The 25,593-nt window shown below is 35.5% G+C and overlaps 1 protein-coding gene across 8 annotated transcripts in view; it reads left to right on the top strand.

Moving 5' to 3' along the window:
- PHF14 (PHD finger protein 14) overlaps positions 1-25,593 on the top strand; it is a 166,135-nt gene that overhangs the window by 28,093 nt on the left and 112,449 nt on the right. For all 8 annotated transcript variants that reach the window (XM_065051166.1, XM_065051165.1, XM_065051169.1 and 5 more), the window contains exons 6-13: positions 6,987-7,098; positions 9,356-9,493; positions 11,366-11,512; positions 15,050-15,320; positions 15,889-15,995; positions 17,475-17,570; positions 19,171-19,274; positions 20,675-20,806. In XM_065051166.1, the coding sequence (XP_064907238.1) occupies positions 6,987-7,098; positions 9,356-9,493; positions 11,366-11,512; positions 15,050-15,320; positions 15,889-15,995; positions 17,475-17,570; positions 19,171-19,274; positions 20,675-20,806 (1,107 nt within the window). The remainder of the gene's footprint in view (positions 1-6,986; positions 7,099-9,355; positions 9,494-11,365; positions 11,513-15,049; positions 15,321-15,888; positions 15,996-17,474; positions 17,571-19,170; positions 19,275-20,674; positions 20,807-25,593) is intronic.

Consider the following 25,593-nt stretch of genomic DNA (forward strand, 5'->3'; position numbering starts at 1 on the left):
GTTTGGGTGAAGATTTATGAACTTATGGGCAAAAGATGTACCTAGGTGAAACAAAGATCACCCTTCCTGGACTGATAAATCCTGTTTTTCAGCATGAAGTCACCATGTATTCTTATATGTATATGGATGCCTTATTGGATATGCTAGAAGACCCTTCTTTGTTCTCTTGAACCACTTGTGTGATTGATCTTTTTTAGCAAAAAAAACATACTAGTGGAGGTGATGGGAGTCTTGCAAAAGAAACTTGTTTGTTTGCATCAGGAATTCAGTTTACATTTAAACAAAAGAGTTTCCTGTGTAGAGGAAGTTGATGTCCTGTAAACTCTTATTCCATATTCAGACACCTGCAAGGATATTGGCGTGAAAGACTTCTCTCACTTAACCAATGGCTTGAACTATTGACAGCAGAGTCTGGGGATCAGGAATCTGATAAAAATCGTGTAGCTGTTTCAAGTTTGCTCAAGCTTGGAGGTTGCAGTGGGAAAAGCAGGGTTTCAGTCCCTTGAGCCTCACTGCTCAATAGTAGTATTGTGTTCCGGCAACGACAGCTGGTGGGGCTGGTCACAGTGGTTCTCTTACGGTGACTGAGCTCATGGTGGTTGGTATCTGCTGTCAGTCTCTGTAGAATTTGACCATGTGTTCTGCTAGTTCAATTTAATCTGCTGCCAGAAAGTTGCATTTATGTGTTGCTACTATTGTGTTCCTTTCATGGTTAATCCCGAAGAGTAGCAAAACACTGAAATGCTCTTCTGTAGTAAATAATGCCACAAAAAAGAATGATGAAGTCTGCAGGGGAGGGGGAAAATACCTTCCAGACTTCTTGTTGTATTTGATGGGGAAAAGTATGTGACCACTGGGAAAATCAAAGCATATGCTCCATCTGAAGGAAGGAAAAGTAGACTTTATCCTTTCTGTAGTGTTCCGCTTCATGGAAGGCAGAGCCACTGCAGCCTTCTGCAGGTGTGTTCAAGTCTGTGTCTTTCAAGTACGACAGAAGTGGGAAGAAGCTCTTTGCTGCTTTCTTGCAGTGCTGAGGACTGGGTGTTGCTGGTGTCAGGCAAAGGAAGAAAGTAACAAAATTATATTGAAGTTGTGCTAAAGGTATTCAGAGTATATTATGATTATTTTTAATGCTGAAAATTATATTTTTTATTTTTGAGAGTATTCTTTACTTCTGATAATTTCCAGCCAGAGATGGACATTTTAGGAAGAAGTTCAGGTCTAATTTGAGAATAAGGGGAATAATTACCAAGTGATGTCTTCCTTTCCTGTCACATTTGGAAAATAAATTAAGATACAGATATTAACAGTAACAAATTTTCTGTGATAAAGGAGAGAACAGGATTAACAGTGATGTCTGATTTATGGCTATCGTTACTGTTTTTTGGTGGGTGCTTGGATATTTGGTGGTGGTGGTGACATGACAACTAAGTTGTTTTTTCATACATTTTGCGGTTATATACAGAGTGTTTCAAAAAGATGCAACCAAGTTCAAAGATACAGTGATTGCAAATTGGGTCCATCTTTTTGAAACACCCTGTACACATTGCAGGTGTGTGGTAACATACAAACCTTTCAGATGCTGGACCTGTCATAAGCTTTTCATTGATCATGTTGACATGGGTAGGCAATAGTTAGTTCGTAGGCTGTTCAGAGGAAGGAGAAACTTTCCTAATTCTGTTCGAATGTATCTGAGATACAGGAATATTGAAGTCTGCAGGCATTATCTTACTGATGTGATGGATGAGTTGGAACTAATCCATCTAAATATTCAGTATTGGTACAGGTACTTTAAGTACTCTAAAATTCAGAAATGTCAACATGTGTTACTGTAAAATCTTCTGTGTTTTTTAGTATGAATTGATAGTCGCATTAATATTTACACTCAAATATATATTGTTCCCTAGTCAGACATGCACAAATGCTAGGATTTGAGTTAAAATTAAGTAAAAGTTTAATCTTGTCATCTGTGTTAGTAAGCTTTTGTATATGCTACCACTTAAATAATGTGTGCATAAGCATACCCATGTCTGTTGTATTTTCCTTTTTTTCCCCTCCCCAGTTCTTTGCTGTTTATTTACTTGTCTTCTTAAAAAACGTATTGGTTATTCATTTCTGGTCTTCCACAGACTTTACTGTTGCTTGTACTCTAATGATCTGGTCCTGCCATCATCAAAAACAGAGCAGAGCTCAGGATGATGTTTTGTTAAGCCTTTTTTTTTTTTTTTTTTTTTTAATTTTTTTTACATACTGCGTTGTCTGTCTTCAGAAAAGTAAATGTGGTATTGGAATGTCATAAGTTGATTCAGGTTTTGTGAATTTAATAGTACATGCCCTTGTATTTCTCCCTTAGTTTGTATTTTTTCCTGACAGCAAAACCAATTTGAGTTCGTGTTGGGAGTAAAGAGATAACGAGGTTGTTCATAACACTGAACCTTGACCATTGGATGCAGATGCTAGCAGTACCCTTTGGAGGCATCTGCTTTTCTCCACTGAAACCCACTGAGCTCCCCTTCTCCATTTGTAGCTGAGATGTGTTCTAAAGATATACATACAGCATGTAAAAGAAATCTTTTTTTCCCTTCCTGTCTTCTACATGCATCTTATAAAGTGAAAACAATGAAAGCAGAATAAAATACTATTTAAACAAAAATGATATGTGAGTCGTAAAATGTTACCATGCTTTTGGTTAATGTGCAAGTGTTTTCTCTGTGACACTGGCTCTCTGTGAAAAGTCATGTGCCTACTTGGGCGATTGTGGGCATTAAGACAATAATATCATTATTACTGTATTTTTACCTGCTAGATAATGTGATATGGCTGTAATGAATAAGTGTAGTTTTGTGCTTATAGATGAATAGAGCCTATGTACTAGAAAAAACTAACTACCATGTGAAAATTCCTGTGCTCTCTTCCTTTCTATCATTTATTTACAAATTTGAATTTTTAAGGGTAATGGGGCACTACAGGCTAAGGGTAGAGTCTTGGGACAGGCAGTGTTCATTATGATTTAATTATACTCAGTAAACTTAAACCCAATTCAGTTCCTTTCTTGAAATACTAGCAGAGAGAGACTACTGAATTACAGAGTCCTTTAACTTGCCATTGCTCTCCGTCCCCTTACCGCCTTTTTAAAATAAATTCTTCATACACATCGGTGCTGGAAATTGCACAGAGGTGAGATGAAATCTTTTCAGTTTCTCTTCATAATCAAGTTGGAATAATTTCTCTGTTCCTACGTGAAAGGTGAATCATTAGAATAATGAGGTGCTTAGTTTCTCAGCAGAAGCCTTTTCACATTAACCTCTCAGTTTCACAAGCATAAATGTGAATTTATGAAATTTTATTTCTCAAAATGCTATTATCCAAGAATATGAATTCTGTCCTTGTTTCAGTATGGAGTTTTTCTTCTTCCGTAATCAACATCTGTCATCATTGCTCCAAGCTAAATGGATGGTAGAGTAACAAGGAAGATTATTCTTCTTTGATTACCCAATTTGTCTTAATTACAAGCTTCTAAAACATTTGCAGCTAAACAAATGAGCAGAAAAATATTTAGAACTGATATTAGAAGCAGCTGAAATTGCTTCAGCTGTGAACTTGACTGACTTGTATATATTTTTTAATAAAGATTCAGGTCTGAGTTCGCCTATAGGTGGTTAAAGAAATGAGGCACTTGTGTGCCAATCACACTGAAATAGCAATTTAAATCTGTAATACTGTAATACTTGGGTGACATGTACTAAACCATTTTGAGAAGGTCAGTATGAAGCAAGCAGCCAGCTGTTGGGTTTATCATAGATAAACTCCTATGGAGTGCAGCGGCATTTAATACACCAGTGGAGCATGAAAAAACTGTGCAAATTAAATTGAGAAGCAGCTGCTTGTAGAAGATGTGTATCTTTATATTGAACTTCAGAGGGTACATTTCGGAGGCTGTATTAAAACTTACTATCAAAAAACTCCAACCAGAACCTTGGATTTTTGTTGCGAATAGTAATTGTGGAGATACATATCTTCAGTATATATGAACTTGTACTATGTAACACATCTTAAATAAATGGAAGATTATAGAAAAGAAGGCCTACAGAATTCAGATGGTTTTTGTTTACAAACAAGCAATCTCATTATCTCAAGGTTACAGGTCTCATTTCGCATGTGGTATTTTGCTTTTTTTGAAAAAGTTATTTTGATTTCTTTTCAAAATGAGTAGAATATGTTCATTTAAATGAGATATTTATTTTAGTAAATGCATAATATTTACCAAAATACGCATTTCTGCACACACGTATGCTTTTTTATAGAATATGTCATAAAGTTATGGTAGTGATTTGGGCCAAACTATTGCCAGTTCTGGATACAGTGTGGAAGGGCAGAGATGGTCCCAGGTGCTCCACTGCTACCCTGCAGGAATGTCTTTTGTGGGAAGGCAGACAGAAGATGCACTTTCATATACTAATGAGAAGAATCTTATTTTTTGCCTATAATATTGCACTAAGTTAGAGGGTTGTACTGGCATGCTGGAGTGTTTATACTGTAATAAAACCAGGGAGGAGCTTTGCTCCCTGTCTGAGCACCAAGAAGTTTGGCAGAAGACTTGAGTATTTCACCTTGTTTTCTGGCAGCCAGCATGGTTTCATATTTGTACCATTTTATTTAAATACAAGGTTTTAGCTCATCTTTAAATTTTCTTTGAGTCTTCCAGTAGCTACAGTGCTGTGACCAAACCATTGTGGATGTGGAGAACCCTGGTGAAATCTGTAAAACTAAAGCAGTGCAGTTGTTGCATGTAAATGTATATTTGGGATACACATTATTCTCACTGTTTGAATTTTTCATGCTTTAAAGGGAATTTACCACTTAGCATCTCAAACTTGAGTGGTTTAGCAATAGAGCAAAAATTTGGTTTTAGATAAAGAGTTCTAAAGAGTCTTGTCAGATACGACTCTATGGATCAGTCAGTACTGTGACATATTAGATTTACTGAGAAGTTTCTTAGAGAGTGAAGTGAGTTAATGGCTTCTAAGTATTTTCTTACTGTTACTGGGATTTTTCTGTTATCCAGTTATCATGGACTATGTTTGGGCAAAATGCTAAATAGACACTTTGTCCACTAATTTTGTACATTGCACATTGCAAGTTCATTCTTGTATTTTGTAAAGACTTAAATGTGTATGTATTTTTGAGCTTTTTTTGAATTTCCGTTTGGACATATGAGTCATATATAATTAACATGGATCTTAATAATTCTGAATGCGTTAAGTTCCAGCATTGTAGGTCTAAGGACCACTGATGAGAAACATGGATATTTGGGAAATATGGGAACTCGGGGTTACATGTAGCTCCTGATTAGTATAACCATCAGCTTCAGTATTTCTCTCATCTGTAGACAGTCAGTTAATAACAGGTTGATAAACATGCTGTTTAAGTGCAGCTAAAACCAGGCTCTTACTGCTCTGATCCCAGTTGAATTTTTTTAATTGACACACAAAACAAAGAGAAGGGAGAAAAGGCTAAACAGTGTTAGAACACTAGAAAAGAAGAGCACATTTAAGGAGATTGGAAAATTGCAGTTTGTGGGTGATGAAAGAGCCAAGGGAAGAAGTGTTTCTGGCATGGTCGAGTCTTGAATACAAGGAGTAGATTCTATTATTCTATTAGAAGTTTTAGTCTTCACTAGTGATATATTTACTGTCAAACATTAATGACTGGGAAGATCATAAAGTGCTGAATTAACCTGCGTGCTAAGGGTCAAACACAGGATATTTCAGCTCACTTACATCCAAAGTCGCTAGTTATGTTGCGTGTCATCTGGTAGCTTGTAGTTCAAAGTGGTAACTACACACCTTTGCAATTGTAAGGCTGTTTTGCTGAGTATTTTAAGATAACAGAAGGTGGCATTATTGACCTTCTGTCTATGACAGTTTGCTCCCACTGACTTAGCAAGGGGTAGCAAATAGTTCCTGGAATTAGGATGAAGCAGAAAGATTATTTTGGGGAGGAACACTTTCTGTAGTAGTTTGTCTCAGTTGATTTGTGTCACGCATGCTGTGTAGAACAGATTTTGAGTTAGTGACTAACTGATGGTTTGTGACAATGCGAGTTGGATCTTTCAAGAAGTGTTCATTACGGAAGAAGAAATTGTTTCTTCTGCTGCAAGGCTGTCTTTTGGTAACTGGGAGTTTCAGTAGATTATGAAGATGTCTGTCAAAGGCAGACTTGGGGCTGATGCCTTTACCATTGTGTTGTATTTAGTTACTAGATACCGAGGTCCAAATTCATGCTGTCTGATTTTATACCCCTCAAGGCTGAAGACTTAGGCCTAATACTCTCTCCAGTTTGTTTATGGCCAGTGAAGAAAAGTACAATGAAGTAATAGTCTGTTCATGTGAGTTTTGGGTAGGCATTTCTGTAATACAGCACAGGTATGCTTATAACTGAATGCAGTTCCTGTCTGTGTTGCTTAAAACTAGTTAATTTTGGTGATACTAACAGGTGTAACTGGAACAATGCAAAGTCTGACAGATGGAGTGTTGTAGGTACTTCATAGTTACGTGCTCAGGGCTGCCATGACTACCTATGCAATTTTGTTCCTCTCTTCCCTCCTTCTGCTTCATCATGAAAGTTTTTGTCTGCCTTAGCCTTAGAAGTAATATCAAAATCTTTATATACATTTCATGTTGCATAAAAAGAGGTGCGGAGCCCCACGTGAGAGCCGTGAGACCCAAAAGGTGATGGTAGCCCAGCCTTTGATCCAGACAGGCAGAGCAATCCCAATGGCTTTGAAAAGCCGTGCTCTGTGGTTCAGTGTGTGAGCTGCTGAATTCCAAATATGCGTTCTCTCCCTGCTTCTAGTGTGCTTTCCTTCAAGCACATTTCTGCTAGCATCTGTAACATTTACAAGGCACTTTGAAATCTGCGGATGGTGAGTATAATACAGGAGCAAAATGTTGATAACAGTAACCTAGTTTTATCTGCTGTTTTAGGTGGGTACATATTGTTTGTGCCCTCTATGTTCCAGGAGTGGCATTTGGAGATATTGACAAACTGCGTCCAGTAACACTTACAGAAATGAATTATTCAAAGTATGGTGCCAAGGTAAGTTTAGAAGAGACGTACTGCCAACCTCTAGCTTTCTTTTACATTTTTACATATAATAGAAGCACATACATCTTCCCAGCTTTATTTTTCTTGTTTATAGCAGTTGGAGTGAGGTTCAGGACTTAAAATCAGATGAAGTATGTTCACATTTGCTTTATCATTGCTTTTCCCTCCCTTTTTTCTTTCTATTTTCCTTACCACTCTTCTCCATAATTTCTGTCACTGTTTTCCCCCTTTTTTTTTTTTCCTTATTTTTTATGAAAGTGCTAATTACTTTCTTTTAAAGTCAGTTAGTGGCAGATTGCCAGAATGTGAATGGAAGATGAAGAGGATTTATGGGATGTGAAATAGAGAAATGGAAGGTTGCGTTGATTAAGCAAGCGACAGATTCAGTAAAGAATTGCTTTTAAGGTCCATATAATTCTAAGCTAGAATGCATACAAAAACAGTACTGCAAAGCAGTATTTAAAAAAAAGTCACAACTCCATGTGGCTCTCAACTTGGAACAGAAAAGTAGCTCATGGTTTTACATGTAAATGTTTTTGATCCAGATCAGAAGGCATCATGCACAAACCATACAGAAAACCATTGCAATGGTCAGAGGATAGCCATCAGTAATTTGCTAAATACTGTTTCTGTAGCTAATGGGAACATTGTGGAGAAACTGTATCTATCAAGTTAATGTGAAGGAAGGTGTTTGTACTCCTGCTGCTCTAATGCTTCATTTGCACACAGGCAGTTTCATTTTCTGAAATGTCAATTTGTCAAGTTGAATGTGAAATGAAAATAGGTAGTATATTTTTAAAAATACATATATTAAATACATGAAAACATTTTGAATTGCCCTTGTACAACATACTTGTATCAGGAGCATGTTCAGCATGGACCCCCTGAGACATTTAGGATTGTTTAGAAATGTTTGTATAAGAAAAAGTCCAAGCAAGCTCCCAAAACTCCCAAACTGTTGTTGCAATGAATCATGCATTTAATTTTTTTTTATTATGATATATAGGAGTAGGGCTAAGAATTTGGGTGTATTTTCTTACTCTGAGTAAGGTGAAAGTGAACTGCACAGAAGAGGACTCATTACTCTGATAGAGCTTTAAACAAACCCTGTTTGCTGTATCAAGTGTGGAAATTACAGCTTACTTAGCTAAATTGCCCCCTGCAAAACCAGCTTAATTTAATTTTCTTTTTCACTTCATTTCTTACCTGTTACATGTTGCTTTTACACTACACTAGAAGGGCACTCTTTAGCTGTGTATGTGGTGTTCTGAGATTCTTCTATCACTGAGTTTTCTTTGTCGTTCCTTTCTGCTGTTTACCTTTGTGCATGGAGATATTTTCTCGAGGTGATACACAGCTTTGCTCTGTATTGAGCATGTAAGAAATTAAGAATTGTACACCCCAGTGTACTTTTAGGTCATGTTTATGCACTGGATAGCAGCATGCCTTAAGCACCCCATGCTCCCATTTACTTGTGCTCATGCTGCCTATGTGCTCATCCCTATTTTTCTGGCACAGCTGCTTGGTATGAATTTGTGGTGAAACAGACTGAGGAATTAATTTGATTGAAAAATAAGTTTTTTTTTTTTAATTCCAGGTCACATTAGGGGATGCCAATTTGCTGTGTTGCAAGTGCCTGTGCCTAGAATGCGAGTAGCTGAAGCCATAGTGCCCTAATTAAGCGAATCACAACCTTCTTTACTGATATTTACAATTCTTGAGTATTTTTTTTTCTGTGTTGTCATACATTCACTCCTCAGCCATTGCTTATCAGAGGACATCTGTGTAATTATCTATGGTTTTCAGTGATGCAGATCTTTTTTTTTTTTGTCTGTCCTCTGCACTTGTTGAATAGTTGAATATTTGCTGACCGGTAATGTTGTTTTATGATACCATACTTATCTAATGAATTGTGCATTAATTGCTCTGCTGATATTTAGCTTTCGCTCTGAAATACAAGACATGGAAGTTCATATGAAAATTCATCCAACATGCTGTTTAGGTTGTTTAAGCACTTTTCCATTTCTTGTTGAAAATGAAGTCAATCGTGGGGGTTGGGAAGGGGTGAAGTTTTAAGTAGTGTCAACTGTCAGCAGCATACTTGGTTTCTGTACTACACAGGAGTACCTGTACTACACAAGAGTAAATCTACGTGTTTAGTTTTTATATGTAAAAAGTAAATTAACATAAATTCGGCAAAACACACCTGAAATATTTACTGTGACATTTTCCACTCTTCTTTATAAAGGAATGCAGTTTTTGCGAAGATCCCCGTTTTGCCAGAACTGGTGTATGCATTAGCTGTGATGCTGGGATGTGCAGAGCCTATTTCCATGTGACGTGCGCTCAGAAGGAAGGCCTCCTCTCAGAAGCAGCAGCAGAAGAGGTAGCTATGGAAAGGATAGAAAAAGACAATTGTATCAAAAGCTTGTGAAGACAACCTGAAATTGTGCCTGTTTTGCTTGCTAACCCTGAGCAAGGTTTTTGTAAATCAGTAGCAAGTCTTAGGCCGAGTAAAGAGACTGTGCGGGGAGGGCTCTCGTCCAACTCTGAGCATTTTTTAAAATGGCCTGGAAAAAGGGCCAGAGAAGATTAACACAAAAGTAAGCTTAATAGACTCTCAGTCAATACAGACATGAATTCTAACTCTAATTCTTGAAGTTTGCCTGCTAAAACTACTTACCTAGTTTATGTAGTATAGTAATCTCTGTTTCATACCAAATAGGAGTGTCTTGAGAAATTAACTGCATTTGTAATGTCATTTTCTATGCATGTTTGCCAGTATTTTCTTCAAATTGCAGTACAGGTATATGACTTGTGTTATGGTAAAGTTGATCATAGGAATCTGAATGAAAATCAAACATTTATAACCTGCTAATAACTTTTTAAAATATCTGTTCTTACCGGTTTTCTCCCGTACTATGATTAAAGTAATATAGATTTGAAGCTCCTACTTCCAAATTCATTTTTATGGTATAAGTATTTTAGGTTGCAAAATTTCATCCTGATATGCATCAGTTGAATTAAGTCTGTCATGTTCATAGCTGAATAATTTAAATTCTTATTGCCTTAGCAAGTACCACAGGTAACACACAAACAAGCATTACTTGCACTGACACTGTTGTTTCTGAAAACAGCAGACCACTAGGTGATTCTTAAATTAATCAGAAAATACTTTCTTCTGTGAGACTGATAAATAGCACGATTACCTCATTGTTGTTGTCCTTAATAAATTATGTGTAATGTTGATTCTTCAAATACTCTATGTGAATTTCTTCTAGGCATACACATTTACTTGCCTTTGCATCTTAAAATTTTGTTGCATGATTTTTCTGTAACCAAAGTATTTTTTATCAAGTCCTCACACAATCTTATTTTAGGATGCTGCTTAGTTTTGGAAGTAAGTTGTCACACACTCTAAAAATCTAAATCATAATTATGTTGCTGAAGAAAGCCTGTGTAGATTTTATATGTATGTGTTTTATAGGTGGAATAAAGGAAAATTTGATAGGCAAATTATTCATTAATATTTTTATTACTTTATGAAGGAAGACTGTTTTGAGTTTTTCTTCTTAGTCTTTACGTTTATGATGATTTTTCTACTTGCAAATATACTGGCAATGTAATATACTTCTCAAACCGTTTCTCCTCATGACTCAGATATTTGTAGTCTGCTTTCAAGGTTTGCAAGTGCTTAAAATTGCTATAAACTTACAACCATCATGTGCAGATCTGATGGAGCAAAGAATGACAAATGGAAAAAAAAAAATCATCTAAGAGATGATAAATCACGTAGGGGATATAGCCACCAAAAGTATTAGGAAAATCATTTGAGAAGACCGAATATATTGCCTATGGTATTATTCAGAATTGTAAATCCCTTGTATAATGGAAAAGACACAGTGAAGCAACAGGAAGTTAACAATACATGTTATATGTTAAATGGAGTTGTACTTAGGCTTTTTTTCTGCTGTTTTTTCAGGGAATGAGGAAATAGTACAGTGATTGAACAGTAGAGAGTTAAACAGTTAATACATTTAAAAACATTTAGGGTCATGCAATGAAAACAGTGGAAAAGCACTTTATATGGTAAATTACATAAACATGACAAAATTGATTTAGAAACATAGATATTAGTTGTTTTTAAAAGCATGTCTATTTGAACTCATTGCCAGAATGTTTGTGCTGTTCAGAGGCTTTTGGCCTTGTATGTCTTACTTTATTTTTGTTCCCTTCCCCTTTGTTTTCTCTGAAACAGGATATAGCTGACCCTTTTTTTGCTTATTGTAAACAGCATGCGGACAGGTTAGACAGAAAATGGAAGCGGAAGAATTACTTGGCATTACAATCTTACTGTAAAATGTCCTTGCAGGAAAGAGAAAAACAGCTCTCACCAGAAGCTCAGGTATCGTATTCGTGACACAAATGTGTCTGTATTAATCATCCATGTTAAACAAGAAAGAAATGAAGAGGTTGGGAAATTGTGATTATAGTAGGAAATGAAAGGTAAAATATATTGATAGTGTGTGGTCACTTGAATTATTTATAGGTTTTGGTCTCTAAGAACAATTCTCAAAAAGCGAATTATGGAAGAGGGATGTCCTTGCTTGTCTGAATTCAAAAATCTAATTTTGTTTGGGTTTGAGGCATAAAGTTGGTAATTAAATTTTCATTGTAATTCACAGATTTTGCTTAACATTTTCTTCAATATTCTTACCAAAAAAAGACAACCGGACAAGAAATTAGGCATATTTCTAAACCCAGGTTCAGTAAAAATCTACTTTTTTCCCTTAGTAATATCTTGAACTTGGCAGAAGAGTTTAGCTTGCCTAAATTTTTTTTCTTGCTAGATCCTTTTTCACTTTTTGTAGGCCTAAGTAGAATTCTATGTGGTGGGTTTTTCCATAGTAAAGATTTTGTAGAAGAAAAAATATATTCTGTTCTGCTGAGTGGGAGTTGTCTGAAAATCTCAGGCAACATCTTTATCCATGTCTCTTGGTGGACCCATGTAAAACTGTTACTGCATAAGCTCAGTTTATAAATGTCCTGTTGATATAAAGGTTTCAGTCCTTCTGAGGGAATCTGTACTTCAATATGTTTTAATGTGTGTGCTTTATCAGTTTTTTCTGATTCTGAGGAATTTATGGCATACTTTCCTTTCACTGCTTAGACTGAACCTGCATTCTGTGGAAAAATCACACCTGGGTAGGAAAGCAGCTTGGTATCTGAATTAATCCTGCCTAATTTGTTGTAGAAAGTAGCAAATGCTGTAAATATTAGAGGGCAGTTATGGGAGATAAATAACTGGTTTTGTGTGTTTGTTTGTTTGTTTCTGAAGGCAGAACTGCAGTCTAATGATCAGAAAATAAATCTTCATATCATCAAACTTCTTATTTTAAAAAAAACATACCTTTCTAGTTCTTCAAAGGCCTTTGAATAAAAAAATATTAGTTTGACCTGTGCAGTTGAGAATGATTATGAGCAAACTCTATAATATAATTTTGCATAAAATATTTCTGTTTCTTCATATTGCTTGATTTAAAACTGTTTACATAATTCTTACTGAATACACTCAACTCTCAATTATGTGAGATGCACCTGTGTAGTGGAGAAATCATGATAATATGAATACTACCCAGCATAATGGTAAGCGCTGGTTGTGCAGAATCAGTTTGGGTCCAACAGAGCTTATTAGCTCTGTTTTCAGGTGTTTGTTGTGCACCTCTCCTACTCCTCTTTCCCCCAAACCAAGACCCTGCAGATTCTTTAATCTAAATTATTTGGATTGTATGTTAGTTTTCAGCATTCATTCTTTCTGTTTCCTACATTTGGACTTACCTGATGTGGTGTTGTAGACAACTTGATACAAATGTGATAACTTTCATACATTTTGTAAAACCACTTGAATTCACTATTGATGGCTCTGGCGTTGTATGAGTTTGCATTAGCATTGTGCGTGTGCCTGAGTTCACACAGATGGAAACATATTGGATGCTTGAAAAATATATTTCCATGTCCAGTTGTATATACTGATATTTTAGGAAGTAATTGTTTGTCTTTGAGTGGCTTCTGTGCCTTTTTAGAAATGCAGAACTGTAGGGGGTACTTAATACATATTAGAAATGTCTGGCTTGGGAGACGGCACAAAGTACGTTTGAATTCACCCCTTATCTTACCGTATGTTGTGTGCACAAGGAAGTTAAAATCCCACCAGTAAATTCAACCATCTTTGTTTGAGTTTGTCTGAGAAATAGGAATCTTGAGACAGCTTAGTCTGGGGAAAAAAAAATAAAATTAAGAAGTAAATAAAAATTTCCAGGGGAGTTTGTAGGCTTAAGTAAGGTTTACAGACATTGAGCTAACATAACATAAATAAGTATGCAATTGTACAAATAATTTATCTGGTATTATGAAAGTGGATTTTTGAGGCACACTTTTGAACGAGAAAAAAAAATTGCTATTTGTGCTTTGTAGCCCAGGCAGGAAAATAACTGAGCTGATGATCTGGCAAGTCATGTGGCCGAAGAAAGTGAATCCCTCTAAAAAGTGTAATATCCAAAGCTCTCTAGAATAGTTATTGATTGTTCTACATTGGAGTACTTTTTTATATCAATAAGAAAATACACATTCCTTGAGTAAAGTGCATACTTGAAAATTGCTTAAATCCAAGTAACTTGAGTTTGGGATTCCATTTAGACATTAGTCATTTTAATCTGTGATCTATTTCTGGAATAAGGCTTTAGGTATACAGTTCTGTGACATCTTCAATGACCCCAAGGGTTTCAGAACTGAGCATGTAAAGAAGCATCTTAGCTGAGGAAGCTATAAACCATCTTTAGTCATTCCAGTGGAGAATAAAATGGGGTGGTGGTTATAGATGTATCTGTTGCTGCTGGGGGTCCACGAAAAAAGCCCTTGGGCTGAGATCTAGCCTGCAAGCCACACTTGCCATTTTTCTTGGTCATTAATGTTCAAGACCTAGTAAGGTAACGTGTGTTAAACTGTCTGTAATACTACCTTCAACAATTCTATTTGTAATCAGAGATGTTCCTTAAGTATAGCGTGTGTGTATATATATACATATGTATATATATATATGCACACTGTTTTGCTTTTGTCTCAGGAGAATCTCATGCCATATGGTGAGGCAGTTCTTCCTGCAGGCAAGTAAACAACTTCTGATAGTCAGCTGGAGTTTTGCCTTTGAAGGTTTGTATGTTGATGTCATTTTCTGCCAGAATTGCCACTATGCTGAGTTTCCACAAGACAGTGTTTTTCAGCTTTCAGTAGCAACTTGGTCTTCTGGATTTGATCTCCAAGATGGTCACAAATATACATATGTCATCAACAATATATGTTGTGAGCTTATCTTGACTATTTTACTTCTGTTTGGGTCGAGGTCATGGCACACTATAATCAGCTAGTTTAATATTTATAAAGAGATGTGGCACTGAGAAAGGAGTTCCTGTGAAATGATGTCAAATATGGAAAAAATGTTCTTCATCAACTTTTATTGCTGATATAGATACCAGTTTAAAGGATCTAAATGTATTGTTGATAGTTCAGCTGAGGCTTTTCTCGCTAGTGAGTTCTCACAGTGCCAGCTGTGAAATAATTACCATTATTAGAAGGGATTGTCTGAAAGCCAGCGATCGCTTGTGTTACTTTCGTTGGTGGGGAAATGTCATCAAGAAACCTGTGCATAGCTCCAAAACCTTGTGAAAGGATAATGTTATTTGTGTATGTGTTTTGAAGTAAAATCAAATGTCTGTATCAGTGGCTGTTTCTTCAGTCGTAGAGTTCTGGAATGAAAATGATGTTGATTAGATCATGCGGCTTTTAAAATGAAAATAAAATGAGGATGTGTTCCAAAAGGATATAACTCAAACCCAATTTTGCATTGTTCCCATATGGCTTTAATTTATGGAATTCTTTATTTCAGGCTCGAATCAACGCCAGGCTGCAGCAGTATCGTGCCAAGGCAGAGCTGGCCCGCACCACCAGGCCTCAGGCCTGGGTTCCCAGGGAGAAGCTGCCGCGGCCACTTACTAGCAGTGCTTCAGCCATACGCAAGCTTATGCGCAAAGCTGAATTAATGGGAATTAGTACAGACATTTTTCCAGTGGACACTTCAGATACTAGTTCCAGTGTTGATGGAAGAAGAAAACATAAACAACCAGCTCTCACAGCTGATTTTGTGAATTATTACCTTGGTAAGGATGAAAATTGCATATTTTCCTCAATGAAAATTTATCACTGTGCTGTATTTGTACTGTGCTAATTCATTAGCTTTTTTATTTCACTTGTATTTCATTGATGTTAATAGATAAATATTAGGACATCATATTATGTCAAGTATATTATTGCTTAGTACATCTGTTTACACAGAAAGTTATTTTTCTTAAAAAGACATTTCAGAAAAGAAGATCTTTGAAATATAAACTGGAGGCTAAACTGTCTTTGCTAAGAGGAGAGTGAAAGCTTAGGTACCTTTTAGTATCATTTTCCTTTCTTATGTTTTTGTCCATATCTGTGTGGAATAGCGTGACTTCAGACACTTCACTAGATGGTTGATCAAAGCTCACTGTTTAAATAACTATACTATTTATGCAGCAAAACTTAAATGTTGTGACTTCATTGTACTCAGTAAATGTAATAAACCTATAGGCTGTAGTTTTGTGTTGTTATGGTTTTATGCTTTTCATTGCTTCACCTTTTTCAATGCATAAAACCTGAAAGTATATTCAAGAATGGGCAATAATGCCATTATCTTTTAAACAGAGAGAAATATGCGCATGATTCAGATCCAGGAGAATATGGCTGAACAGAAGAATATCAAGGATAAATTAGAAAATGAGCAAGAAAAGCTTCATGTCGAGTATAATAAGGTGAAGAAAAAGGGATACTAAACTGTTGTACTGTTGTAGTATTGCTGTTGTTAACTTTGATATCATTTTGCTTTCCAAACAAAATGGCTCAGAAAGAAAGATATAAACTATTGTTCCTTTGAAAGTAATATTTAAAAATGTATTTCAAATAATCTGTGGTCCGCCCCCCCATACAGGTAGATTCAACTTCTAAAATGTCATATGTTGACTGGGAACAAGGTTTTTAATCAAGCCCACTGAGAGCTCCAGTAGCAAATTGGACATAGACAGACAGGTCCCTCTCATAAGTGGACTGGTTCTGAGGGTCCTTCTTTTTTTTCATTCTTGATCTACATTTCATTTGAGACTTTGAGACAAAAGAGATTCACTACTCTTCTCTCTCTGTTTTGTTTTGTTTTGCTTGTGTGTAGTTCTGGGTTCTTCTTGAATCTGTTTGGTTCTCTGCTTGGAACCCTACCTAATAAGTGGGAACCTAGGAGTGTCTGAGTGCCATTTATTTATAGTGACTCCAACTCCAGTTGTGCTCATCCTAGATTTAATGACTTGGGTCATTTTCAGGCTGAAATAATCAGTATTTACACATCCATAGTGTTTTGTTTCAGTAAAGGAAATTTGGGGCCTATGCATGATGGCATTGCTCCTCCAAAATATTGCTAATATAATTTTTTATTAATTCATCATCATGGTTAAAAAAGTATTTTGTTTTTTATTGCATTTTTAGTGAATAATTATTTCTTTATTTCAACCTTAAAATATTTTGAAATGGAACATGAATATACTGTATCTTTTGTGACAAATGACATGCTGTAATTCTTGCTGAATTCAGCAAACTATTATTAGTGATGACAAAAAATAGTGTTGCTGTTGTCAAACTGTTGGCTGTGTGTTTTAAATGAGAACATATGGAAATGAAGCAGCAGGTCCTTGTGAAGTGCCCAAAGATGATAAAGGGGAAGGAAATTGTGTTACAGGGCATTTAACAAAATTAATAGCTGGTATATGCTGGGTGGTAACTAACAGTTACTTCCAGAAGGAAAACAAAAGAAATTCTGTGTGCATCTTGTAATGAATTATATTTCTTTCTATGAGACTGAGCGTTATTTTGTGTGGTAATATAGAGCTTTAATTCATATATATGGTTACTTGTCATAATCTTACTGCTTAAGTAGTATGGACAGCATATAAAAAATGTTCCTGTATTTTAGTTTTGCTTTCTAGTTGACTTTATGAAACCTTATTTTCATGCTGAAATGCTTTAGATCTTCTTTACAAAACAGGTGGCTGCCCAGGTTTTCATCTTAGTTCTATTAAATTGCTGACTGATTGCACTGATCTCAGCTATATTGACATGAGTTCCATTGTTTTTTTAATCCCACAGTAAAGTAATGAATCCTAGATACGTAAGAGGTTGAATAAATTTTATTAAATAACTCTTAATGTTTTTTTCATTCCTGTTGATTTTTTTCTTTAAATTTTCAGCTATGTGAATCTTTGGAAGAGCTACAAAATATGAATGGAAAACTGCGAAATGAAGGGCAAGGCATTTGGGCTCTGCTGGGCAGAATCATTGGACAGGTTGGTTGTTCACATCACCTCCTCCGCCCCCCACCCCCAGACCTTATAGCTCATAGACCTGCTTTTCCAAGAATAGGCATTTTGTTTTCTGTCTGTCACTTCTGTGGCTGAATACATTGATTTGATCAGACCCAGGCTTTACTCTGGGGATAATGTTTACTGATTGAAATACCTAGACTTCTAGAAATCACCTATTGGGAACCTGTAGCTTAATTTTGTTGTTGTAATAGTGATCTTGTTTGCAAAATTCTTTCATTTGGTATAACTGATAGACCTGTCATTTGTGATGAACCTTGAAGTGAAGCCTGAGTTAATCCTACCATTTTTGTCTCCACATTTTCTTTAGTTATTGTTGGCTTCAAACGATAACTCTTTATGGCTTTTATAAGATATAAATCTGTAAAAGTACAGTATGTGTGTGATGATTTTTAACTGGACAGAGTAGAATATTTTGGTCAAACGAATATAAATATTGAGGAGAAGATTTGGATTACTTATTGTCTCTAGAAGTTATCTTTGTTCTCATTGATACACACAGGGAAAAGAGAGAAGTGTAGATTCTTGCAGTTTTTTGATAGATGTTTTAAGTCAAAGTTATTAAATGGCAATTAGTATTTTAGATGTCACAGAGAGAATGAAATGATTTCCAGTTATGATTTTAAGGAAGATTGAATAAACTGTTCATTGTGAAAATGCAGGCCTCCTATTAGGTCACAATTTTGTTATGCCCTTTGGTACTCCTTAGTCTGGGCTGCTGTTTAGAAAATGAAGCTTACCCTTTCTTTGTGCAGTAGTAGTTCTTAAGGTATGGCAGCTTTTTCTAGTTCTGTTTCTCTGCCTGTCTTTTCTACTTGTAAAGAAGGATTTTCACATACCATATATCTTGAATCAAGATTATTTTTCCCTCCTTTTTAACATGGGTTTAAGTATTCACAAATATATTTCCCAGTGCAAATGTTACTAGTTAAAAAAAAAAAAAAAAAAGTTGAGTAGAATTCATTTACACAGCTTGCATGACATTTTTTTTCCAGTTGGTTGAACAGATGCAGACCCATGGGGCTGCTGAGAAGTGATTTTGATAGATGGTTGCTGTCTGAGAAGCTAGCATACTGCAGATTAGTAGAAACCCGAGGAGAATCTCATCTGCTTTGTGGAGGGCTTGGTCCAATAAGATAATTTTTCTAATTAACCTATTGAGCACCAATGTAGCAGGGATGTTGGGGAAAATAAACTGCCTCAGTATTCTTCTGTGGATTTTGTTTCATTTGCCTTCGCTTTTTTCAGCTGCCTATACAAATGCATCTTTGTCCATCCCTCTATTTGAAGCTTGAAGAAAAATTTTAAAGCTAGTATTTCAATATGGTTTTTATTTATTGAATTAAAAAAAAAAAGAGTATAAAATTACTTTATATTACAAAATCATTCTGTGATTCTGTGATCATTCTGGGCTAAACATCTGTAGTTGCCCTTGTCTGTAAGAAAGTTAGTTAACCAATTTCCTACTAATAATTTGAGTCTTGTTTTTCATGCACTGAGATTGCAATGGTATTCTCTAAAAGTCTCAACACTCATGTGTACTGCATTTGTTCAAATCCAATAGAAGTTGAACATACCAGCAATTTTACGTGCTCCTAAGGAAAGGAAACCAAGTAAAAAGGAAGGAGGAACACAAAAGACATCTACACTTCCGGCCGTACTTTACAGGCAAGTCTTAACAGAATAGATACAATATCTAATAAGTTACAGTTTCACAAAAGCGTTAAGAGAAAATTGTTTGCTCAAGTTTTAAGAAACAGAATGCTTCGGAGTTGTCTATATGTTTTACTTAGTTCTGAAGGCTAGGCTGAATAGTAGTCAATTCTTCACCTTAGTACACATCAATAAGGTTTGGATTTTTTTGCTACTTTGACAGCAGTGCTTTAAGGACAAAAGTAAATCTTTACAACTGAAATGGAAGAGTCCTTTGTCTCCGTGATGTGAAAATTTTTAACTTGTCATATTGTCTTTTGAATGCAGTCATCTGTGTTGATGATTTTGCAAACAGTGTTGTTGCTGTTTAGTCACAGTGGCTGGGTGCGTTAGAGCACTTGCCATGTAAGAATTTTTTGCTCATGGGTTCTCAAATGCTGTGGGATATCTTAACGTTTTCGATTTCCATACTTCTATTTCTACTCATTCCCAAGAAAATGAAATTTATTCAGTTTCTCTGTCATTGTTCCACTTTTTCCCTGCTTCTGTAAGTTGCAAAGATACCAACTGGATTTTAACTAAGCTTAACGGTGGAACACATACTAGTATCCCAGAGCACAACTGTGCAGAACATATATATCATCTTAGATCTCCTTCTCTTGCCACCAGCTGAGAAGCGGTACAGTATATCGCTTATCTAGAGGGCAGCAGCCAGGCCTTGCCCAGCTGGCAGGCTAAGAAGATGGGTTACATCAGCAAAAGTTGATTCTAATTCTGCGAGTCGTGCTCATCTTGAGAACGTGGCAATTTAGACATATACATAAACAGTCCTATAATACGGTATATAATAGGAATCCTGCTTTACTTGTTCTGGTTCACTTAAACCCGGTCCTTTAGTTCCTCCCAACACCTGATCTTTTTGAAATAACTAAAATTTCAGTTCCAGTAAAAAAAAAAAAATAAAAAGGAAAAGTAATTTCTTATGAGTTGATACATTGCCCAGTATAATAGCAGCACTGACATATTTCAGGGTGCTTGTTTTATTAAAACAAGGATATGATTGTTAAAACTGATAATAGCATAATTTTCTATTAAAGCCTTTGGATAGCACCAGGTAGTATTTTTTCCATTTGCCACTGGTACATATTGTTGAAATATCAAGTGATTATTTACTTGTTATAAGTCCTCAAAAAATTAGATTGAAAGCCATTTTATTGTTAACTAAATGAGGTGCCTTTTATGGTTTACTGTGTATATGTAAAATGCCTTAAAAAGTAATTATGCACTTAAATGATGCATTGAAATTGAGGTTGCCACATGTTTGTATTGAAACTGGGGGATGTACTCTGCTGTATGACTTACTCTTTATGAGCTCAAATGTAATTATAATGCTTTTCTGCTACCTACATTAAAAGTTGTGGAATTTGCAAGAAGAACCATGATCAACACCTACTGCTACTGTGCGATACTTGTAAACTCCATTATCATCTTGGTTGCCTGGATCCACCTCTTACAAGGATGCCAAGGAAGACCAAGAACAGTTACTGGTAAGAATGCAGTTGATGTGTCATCTTGTGCTGTCTCTGTACTTGAAGTAGGTCATAAATGTGAATAGACTTGCAAATTCTTAGTGGTTTAGATATTGCCAAAGTACAGTCTGAACTGAGTTATTTGCCACCACATAGGAATATATTATAGCTTTAGTTTTCTTAGCATTTGAGATAATTTATGATTATTAATGTTGCTATATAATACTGGTAGGAAACTACAGGCTGCCTTTAGGAAATGAAAGACTTGGTCTTCTGCTTACCTTAGGACCCAGATATGCAACTCTCTGTGCAGATCTTTAGGAAAATACTTGTAAATACTTAAAATAAACCTGTAAGAAGTAGATTGGTTTTGCAATATGGCAAATCAGCTGGATTTACTTCCGTCTTACAACTCAAATCTGCAATGGCAGTAGCATATGCATAACTGTACTTAATGTGGCTAGATTTCCATGAATTAAAGTTACTTTTTGTGCCAGTTGATCAGACCAGAAGCTAAGTGGTACAATGGAGAACTGATAACGTGGTAAAGGTGCTGATTTTCAAACTGTCATAAAACTAGTGTTCTGCTATGTTGTGTTGGCGTTCTGCATGTTTCTAAACTGCTCTGAAATGTGTTAGAAGCAGTTACTCAGAAGCAGTTTTTATCTGGCAGGAAGGTAGTGTACAACGTCTCCCGGAATAATCATCACCTTGTCTAAACGTTAAAGTACCAAGTCAGAAGAGTGTAAGAATTTCTCCTAAAAATACAGTAAAACTGTTTTAATTGAGAAAACTTGGTTTCTATTTTTCTTCATATGTCTCTTAGTTTTATTTTTTAAATTGTTTATAAACTTCCATAAAACACTTACTTTAAGTCATCTTTTGGGGTAGTTTTGATGGTTGTGTGCAGAGCAAGATGGCTGGTAAATGAAATAGGAAGTAGCCCTGTAATAGCCCTGTAACTTTAGTTAGTAAATTAATAGATATTTCCTTTAATAGCTGAAATTTTCAGAAGGATTTTCACCATCACTAATATTTTTCTGAACTTAATTTTCCTTTCATTATTTAATATAGTCTGTGGTTTTGGAGTTTTCATTATTTCAAGGGTATTCTGAGCTCTTTGGTCAAATTTACCAAGTAGTTATGTCACACAGAAGCATTTTTAAAAATTTTTTGGTAGCTTCTGCATTTGCACAGGAGGTTCTTGATTTTTGTTCTGCTTTGTAGCTAAGTTGAAAAGGCTTACTAAAAGCCATCAGTCCAAAAGATGTAAGACTACAATTCTCAGCAGGTGTTAAAGGCAGAATAGGTAGTAAAATGCTTTTATTTCAAAGCTGTAACTTATCTTTGCTGTGAATTTCATGCTTCAGTTATACCTCGGATCACAAACTTAGTTTTTACTTCTAATTAGCTGAGGCATATTCTGGAGTGTGAGATCATAGCAGACAAATTGAGCTGTATTGATTGCACTCTTTTCATCATTGGACATGCTTTCATGTATTCTTTTCAGGATCAGTAGAGAGCATATAGAACAGACACTTAATCTAAGTTTGAGTTCAGTAGTTCTTTTTCCCTCCTGCTGTTTTAAATACAATTTAAATCTTTTGATTAAGCTATGAACAAAAGTGCAGTTTTTTTTGTATGAGGGCCATGTGCTTTTCACATATTTGTATAGGATATAATGGGTACTTATGCAAAAAGATAAAGTAAGGAAGTGAGTATAGCAGGAAATTCCTAGCAACATTAGGCAGATTGAAAGACTGCATTTAAAGGGTTAAAATGTTTAGTTCTCTTTTAAAATACTAAGCAGGAAACAGTTAAAAATAATTGTTTCTTAGTTTTTACTTTCTATTCCATTATCAATTCTAATGAATTGCTTGACATTGCTAGCTTGAGTCTTTGCAAAAGATTTTATTATTAGACCCATATACTTCATCAATACGTCTTTATTTAAACATTGGGTAGTTTAGCATGAGTTTATTCCTTAGGCTTCATATTTTATGCTGCATTTCAGGATGCCAAATGATTTGTGATGTTACGTAGATTAGTCAATTGTTATTCTTTTTGTCCTTTTCATGCTCAGCATTCAATAGAAATTTGAATTACAGTATACTGAAATTATTTTGGAATTGTTTAGCTACATCCACTTTTGCATGTAATGGTAAGGAAAAATATTTCTATATTTAAAAGTTAATTTGTTAAAGAAAACACAAATTATAATTAATTATCTCAGTTTTTCTACAAGGAGGAAATTATTTTAGTCTTAGTGAAATTGTAGTAAGAGTTTAGACCTGGTGAACAGCAGTGTCTCACAGCTTATTAGAAACTAGTTTCAAGCACTTAAAATTAAGAATTTTCCCTGTTCAGATGCCTGAGTTTTCTCCAGGGTAACATTTATACAGTTTGAATATCTTAAAAAGAAATTGTTGCTAACGTAGTAACTTCAAAGCCTGTTCCCATTTCAAATGGATTTGAGAGGAAAAGCATAACTATTTTAAGTAATAAAACATGAAAGCATTAATTTGTATTTGTTTTGATGTGCTGCTTTCAAAGTAGACCAGCAGTTCTAATCATAGAGTAAAATGCCGTGTCCTACTTTTATATAAAAATCTGGAAAATTTTAGTTTCTAGAAATCCTGTTGATTAAATGGTAGAATATTCTTTTGATTCACGTGTTATCATAAAATTAAATCTTGTCATTCTCTGTGACAACTTTTGTGCTTTTATGTTCCTGCCTGTTCTGAATGGACTGGGAACTGAGTGTTTTTCTGGTAGAGAATAATTTGCAAAAGCAATGCACAAGTGTTGACAGACAACACAATGAATCAAAATCTGATTGTAAAATATTGACATTTCCATTAAGAAAATACTCGGCAGCTACCAACAGGGACTAGTGCTTTCTATTGAAATTAGATGGCTGAAAGACGGTGATAACTTTTGGTAGCATATGAAGTGCTTGGGACTGAGATTAACCAAACAAGGACTAATGATCACATTAGGCTTCATACGTTTTATTTTTACTCCGGAAGGCCAAGTTATTTTGGTGGTAACTCTGGTGTGGGGAGTATTGGCCACAGAACAGAATGATTGTGGAGTCCTTGACCAGCCTTCCTTGAACACTCCTGCAGTGTCTCGACTTTGATTTGTGTTCCTGACCCCATTCATTTAGTACTGATCCAGCACGCCTTGTTAGTTTTTTTTGTCCTGAATCATTTGATAATCATATAAAATTATTAAGTTATGTAAGTATGAGTACAATGTAATATTACATATAACATAAATTTTTCTGTATTTGTCAGTTGTGCTAGTTGAAGGAAGTTTGGGTCATTGCAACTGGGAGATTTTCAGACTGAGTCTTTTGAATTTTCATCATGCAAGCCACATGAAACCACGAACCATAGCACCATTAAGCCAGTCTAATTAATCTAAAAGATGATAATTGAACAAAACCTCTTTTTTTTTTTTTCCCTAGTTTTTGTAGTGTTGCTGTTTCAATAAAATATTTTCATATGTTTTTATCTGGGTTTGTGTCTCATATAGCAAAGATGTTGTTTGCTTTGTTATTAGAATTTCAAAAATAAAACCAAATTTTTTGATGTTAAGTTTGCTGATATGTTGACTTTGAAAAATCTTCAGCTTCGTGACCTTTCATTTATACAGGAATAGTGTTCAGTTTCCATGTGTCAGGCTCATCAAGTTGAAGTGCATTTAGGGTTTTTTTGATGTGCAAAGCTGCGGCATAAGGAAGCATCATAAAGCCATTGTTTGCTCTAATTATTGGGAGGAAGTAACAGGCTTTTTTGCTTTACGGTTTTAATTTCTACTTCACCAAAACAAAAAACAAACAAGCAACCCATCTCCAAACTGTCCCTTCCCTCCTTGTTTTCTCCATGATGTAGATGTTCATTTTTTCACTTTATAATAAAAGTTTATTGGTTAATGGCCTCATACTCTCATTTTCTACATATGCAGGGAGCATTGTTTTGTCTTTGTGTGCTTAGTGAAGCCCTGAAGTAAAGCCCTGTTACATGTTCACAATTTTCTTAAAGCTGCCTATGCTCAAAAATATATTCACCACCAGACAACTGAGAAACATTTGCATCACGCAGTTACACAAGAGCAGTGTTTCAGTGTCAGATTAGACCTTTGATAATTTTTGAAAATGAATGGTGTGTGTTGCTCTTCACTTGCTGTTCTTGTTGTTTTGCTAGTGAGTTGAGAAGATCCATTTGCCTCGTGAGTTGGGAAGGTATCTCTGGTCCTGTTGGTTCTTGTACCAAGTCAGATTAAAAACAACAAAACTGTTCAGCTTTTTAATTAGAGCTTAATCAAAGGCGTTCTGTATGATTAAAAGGTCTCAGATCACCACTGAGGTTTCTTGATGGATCAAACATTTCCAAAAGTTTTAGTAGTAGGCATACTACTACTGATCCTACTACTGATTTTCTCTGTGAGTCGAGGTTAGGCAGGTCCAGACTAAAAGCAAAAAAAAACCCCTGTGTACGGAAGTTGAATCTTTGGCAGCATTTCTCCTGTTCATTTGGTTGTGCTGCATGGCAATGCTTACTAATTTAGAGGTAGTCAAAGGTTGTTGGAACAGTTGGGAAGGTGACCTGTTGTGGTAGGTTCTCTATTCATCAGTTGTCCTTGAAGAGGTGAAATTAAATGAGCGTGACTACAGCGCATAGCCAGGACGACAGGGAGCTGTATGTCTGCTTTCTATGAGTGTATTGAGATTAAATGTGAAAAGAGTTCTTTAAATTCAAGAACATGTTGAAATAAACCATAATGGAAGCTGAAAGTTA

Source organism: Columba livia, chromosome 2 (genome assembly GCF_036013475.1).
Source record: "Columba livia isolate bColLiv1 breed racing homer chromosome 2, bColLiv1.pat.W.v2, whole genome shotgun sequence".
Taxonomy (NCBI): Eukaryota; Metazoa; Chordata; class Aves; order Columbiformes; family Columbidae; genus Columba; species Columba livia.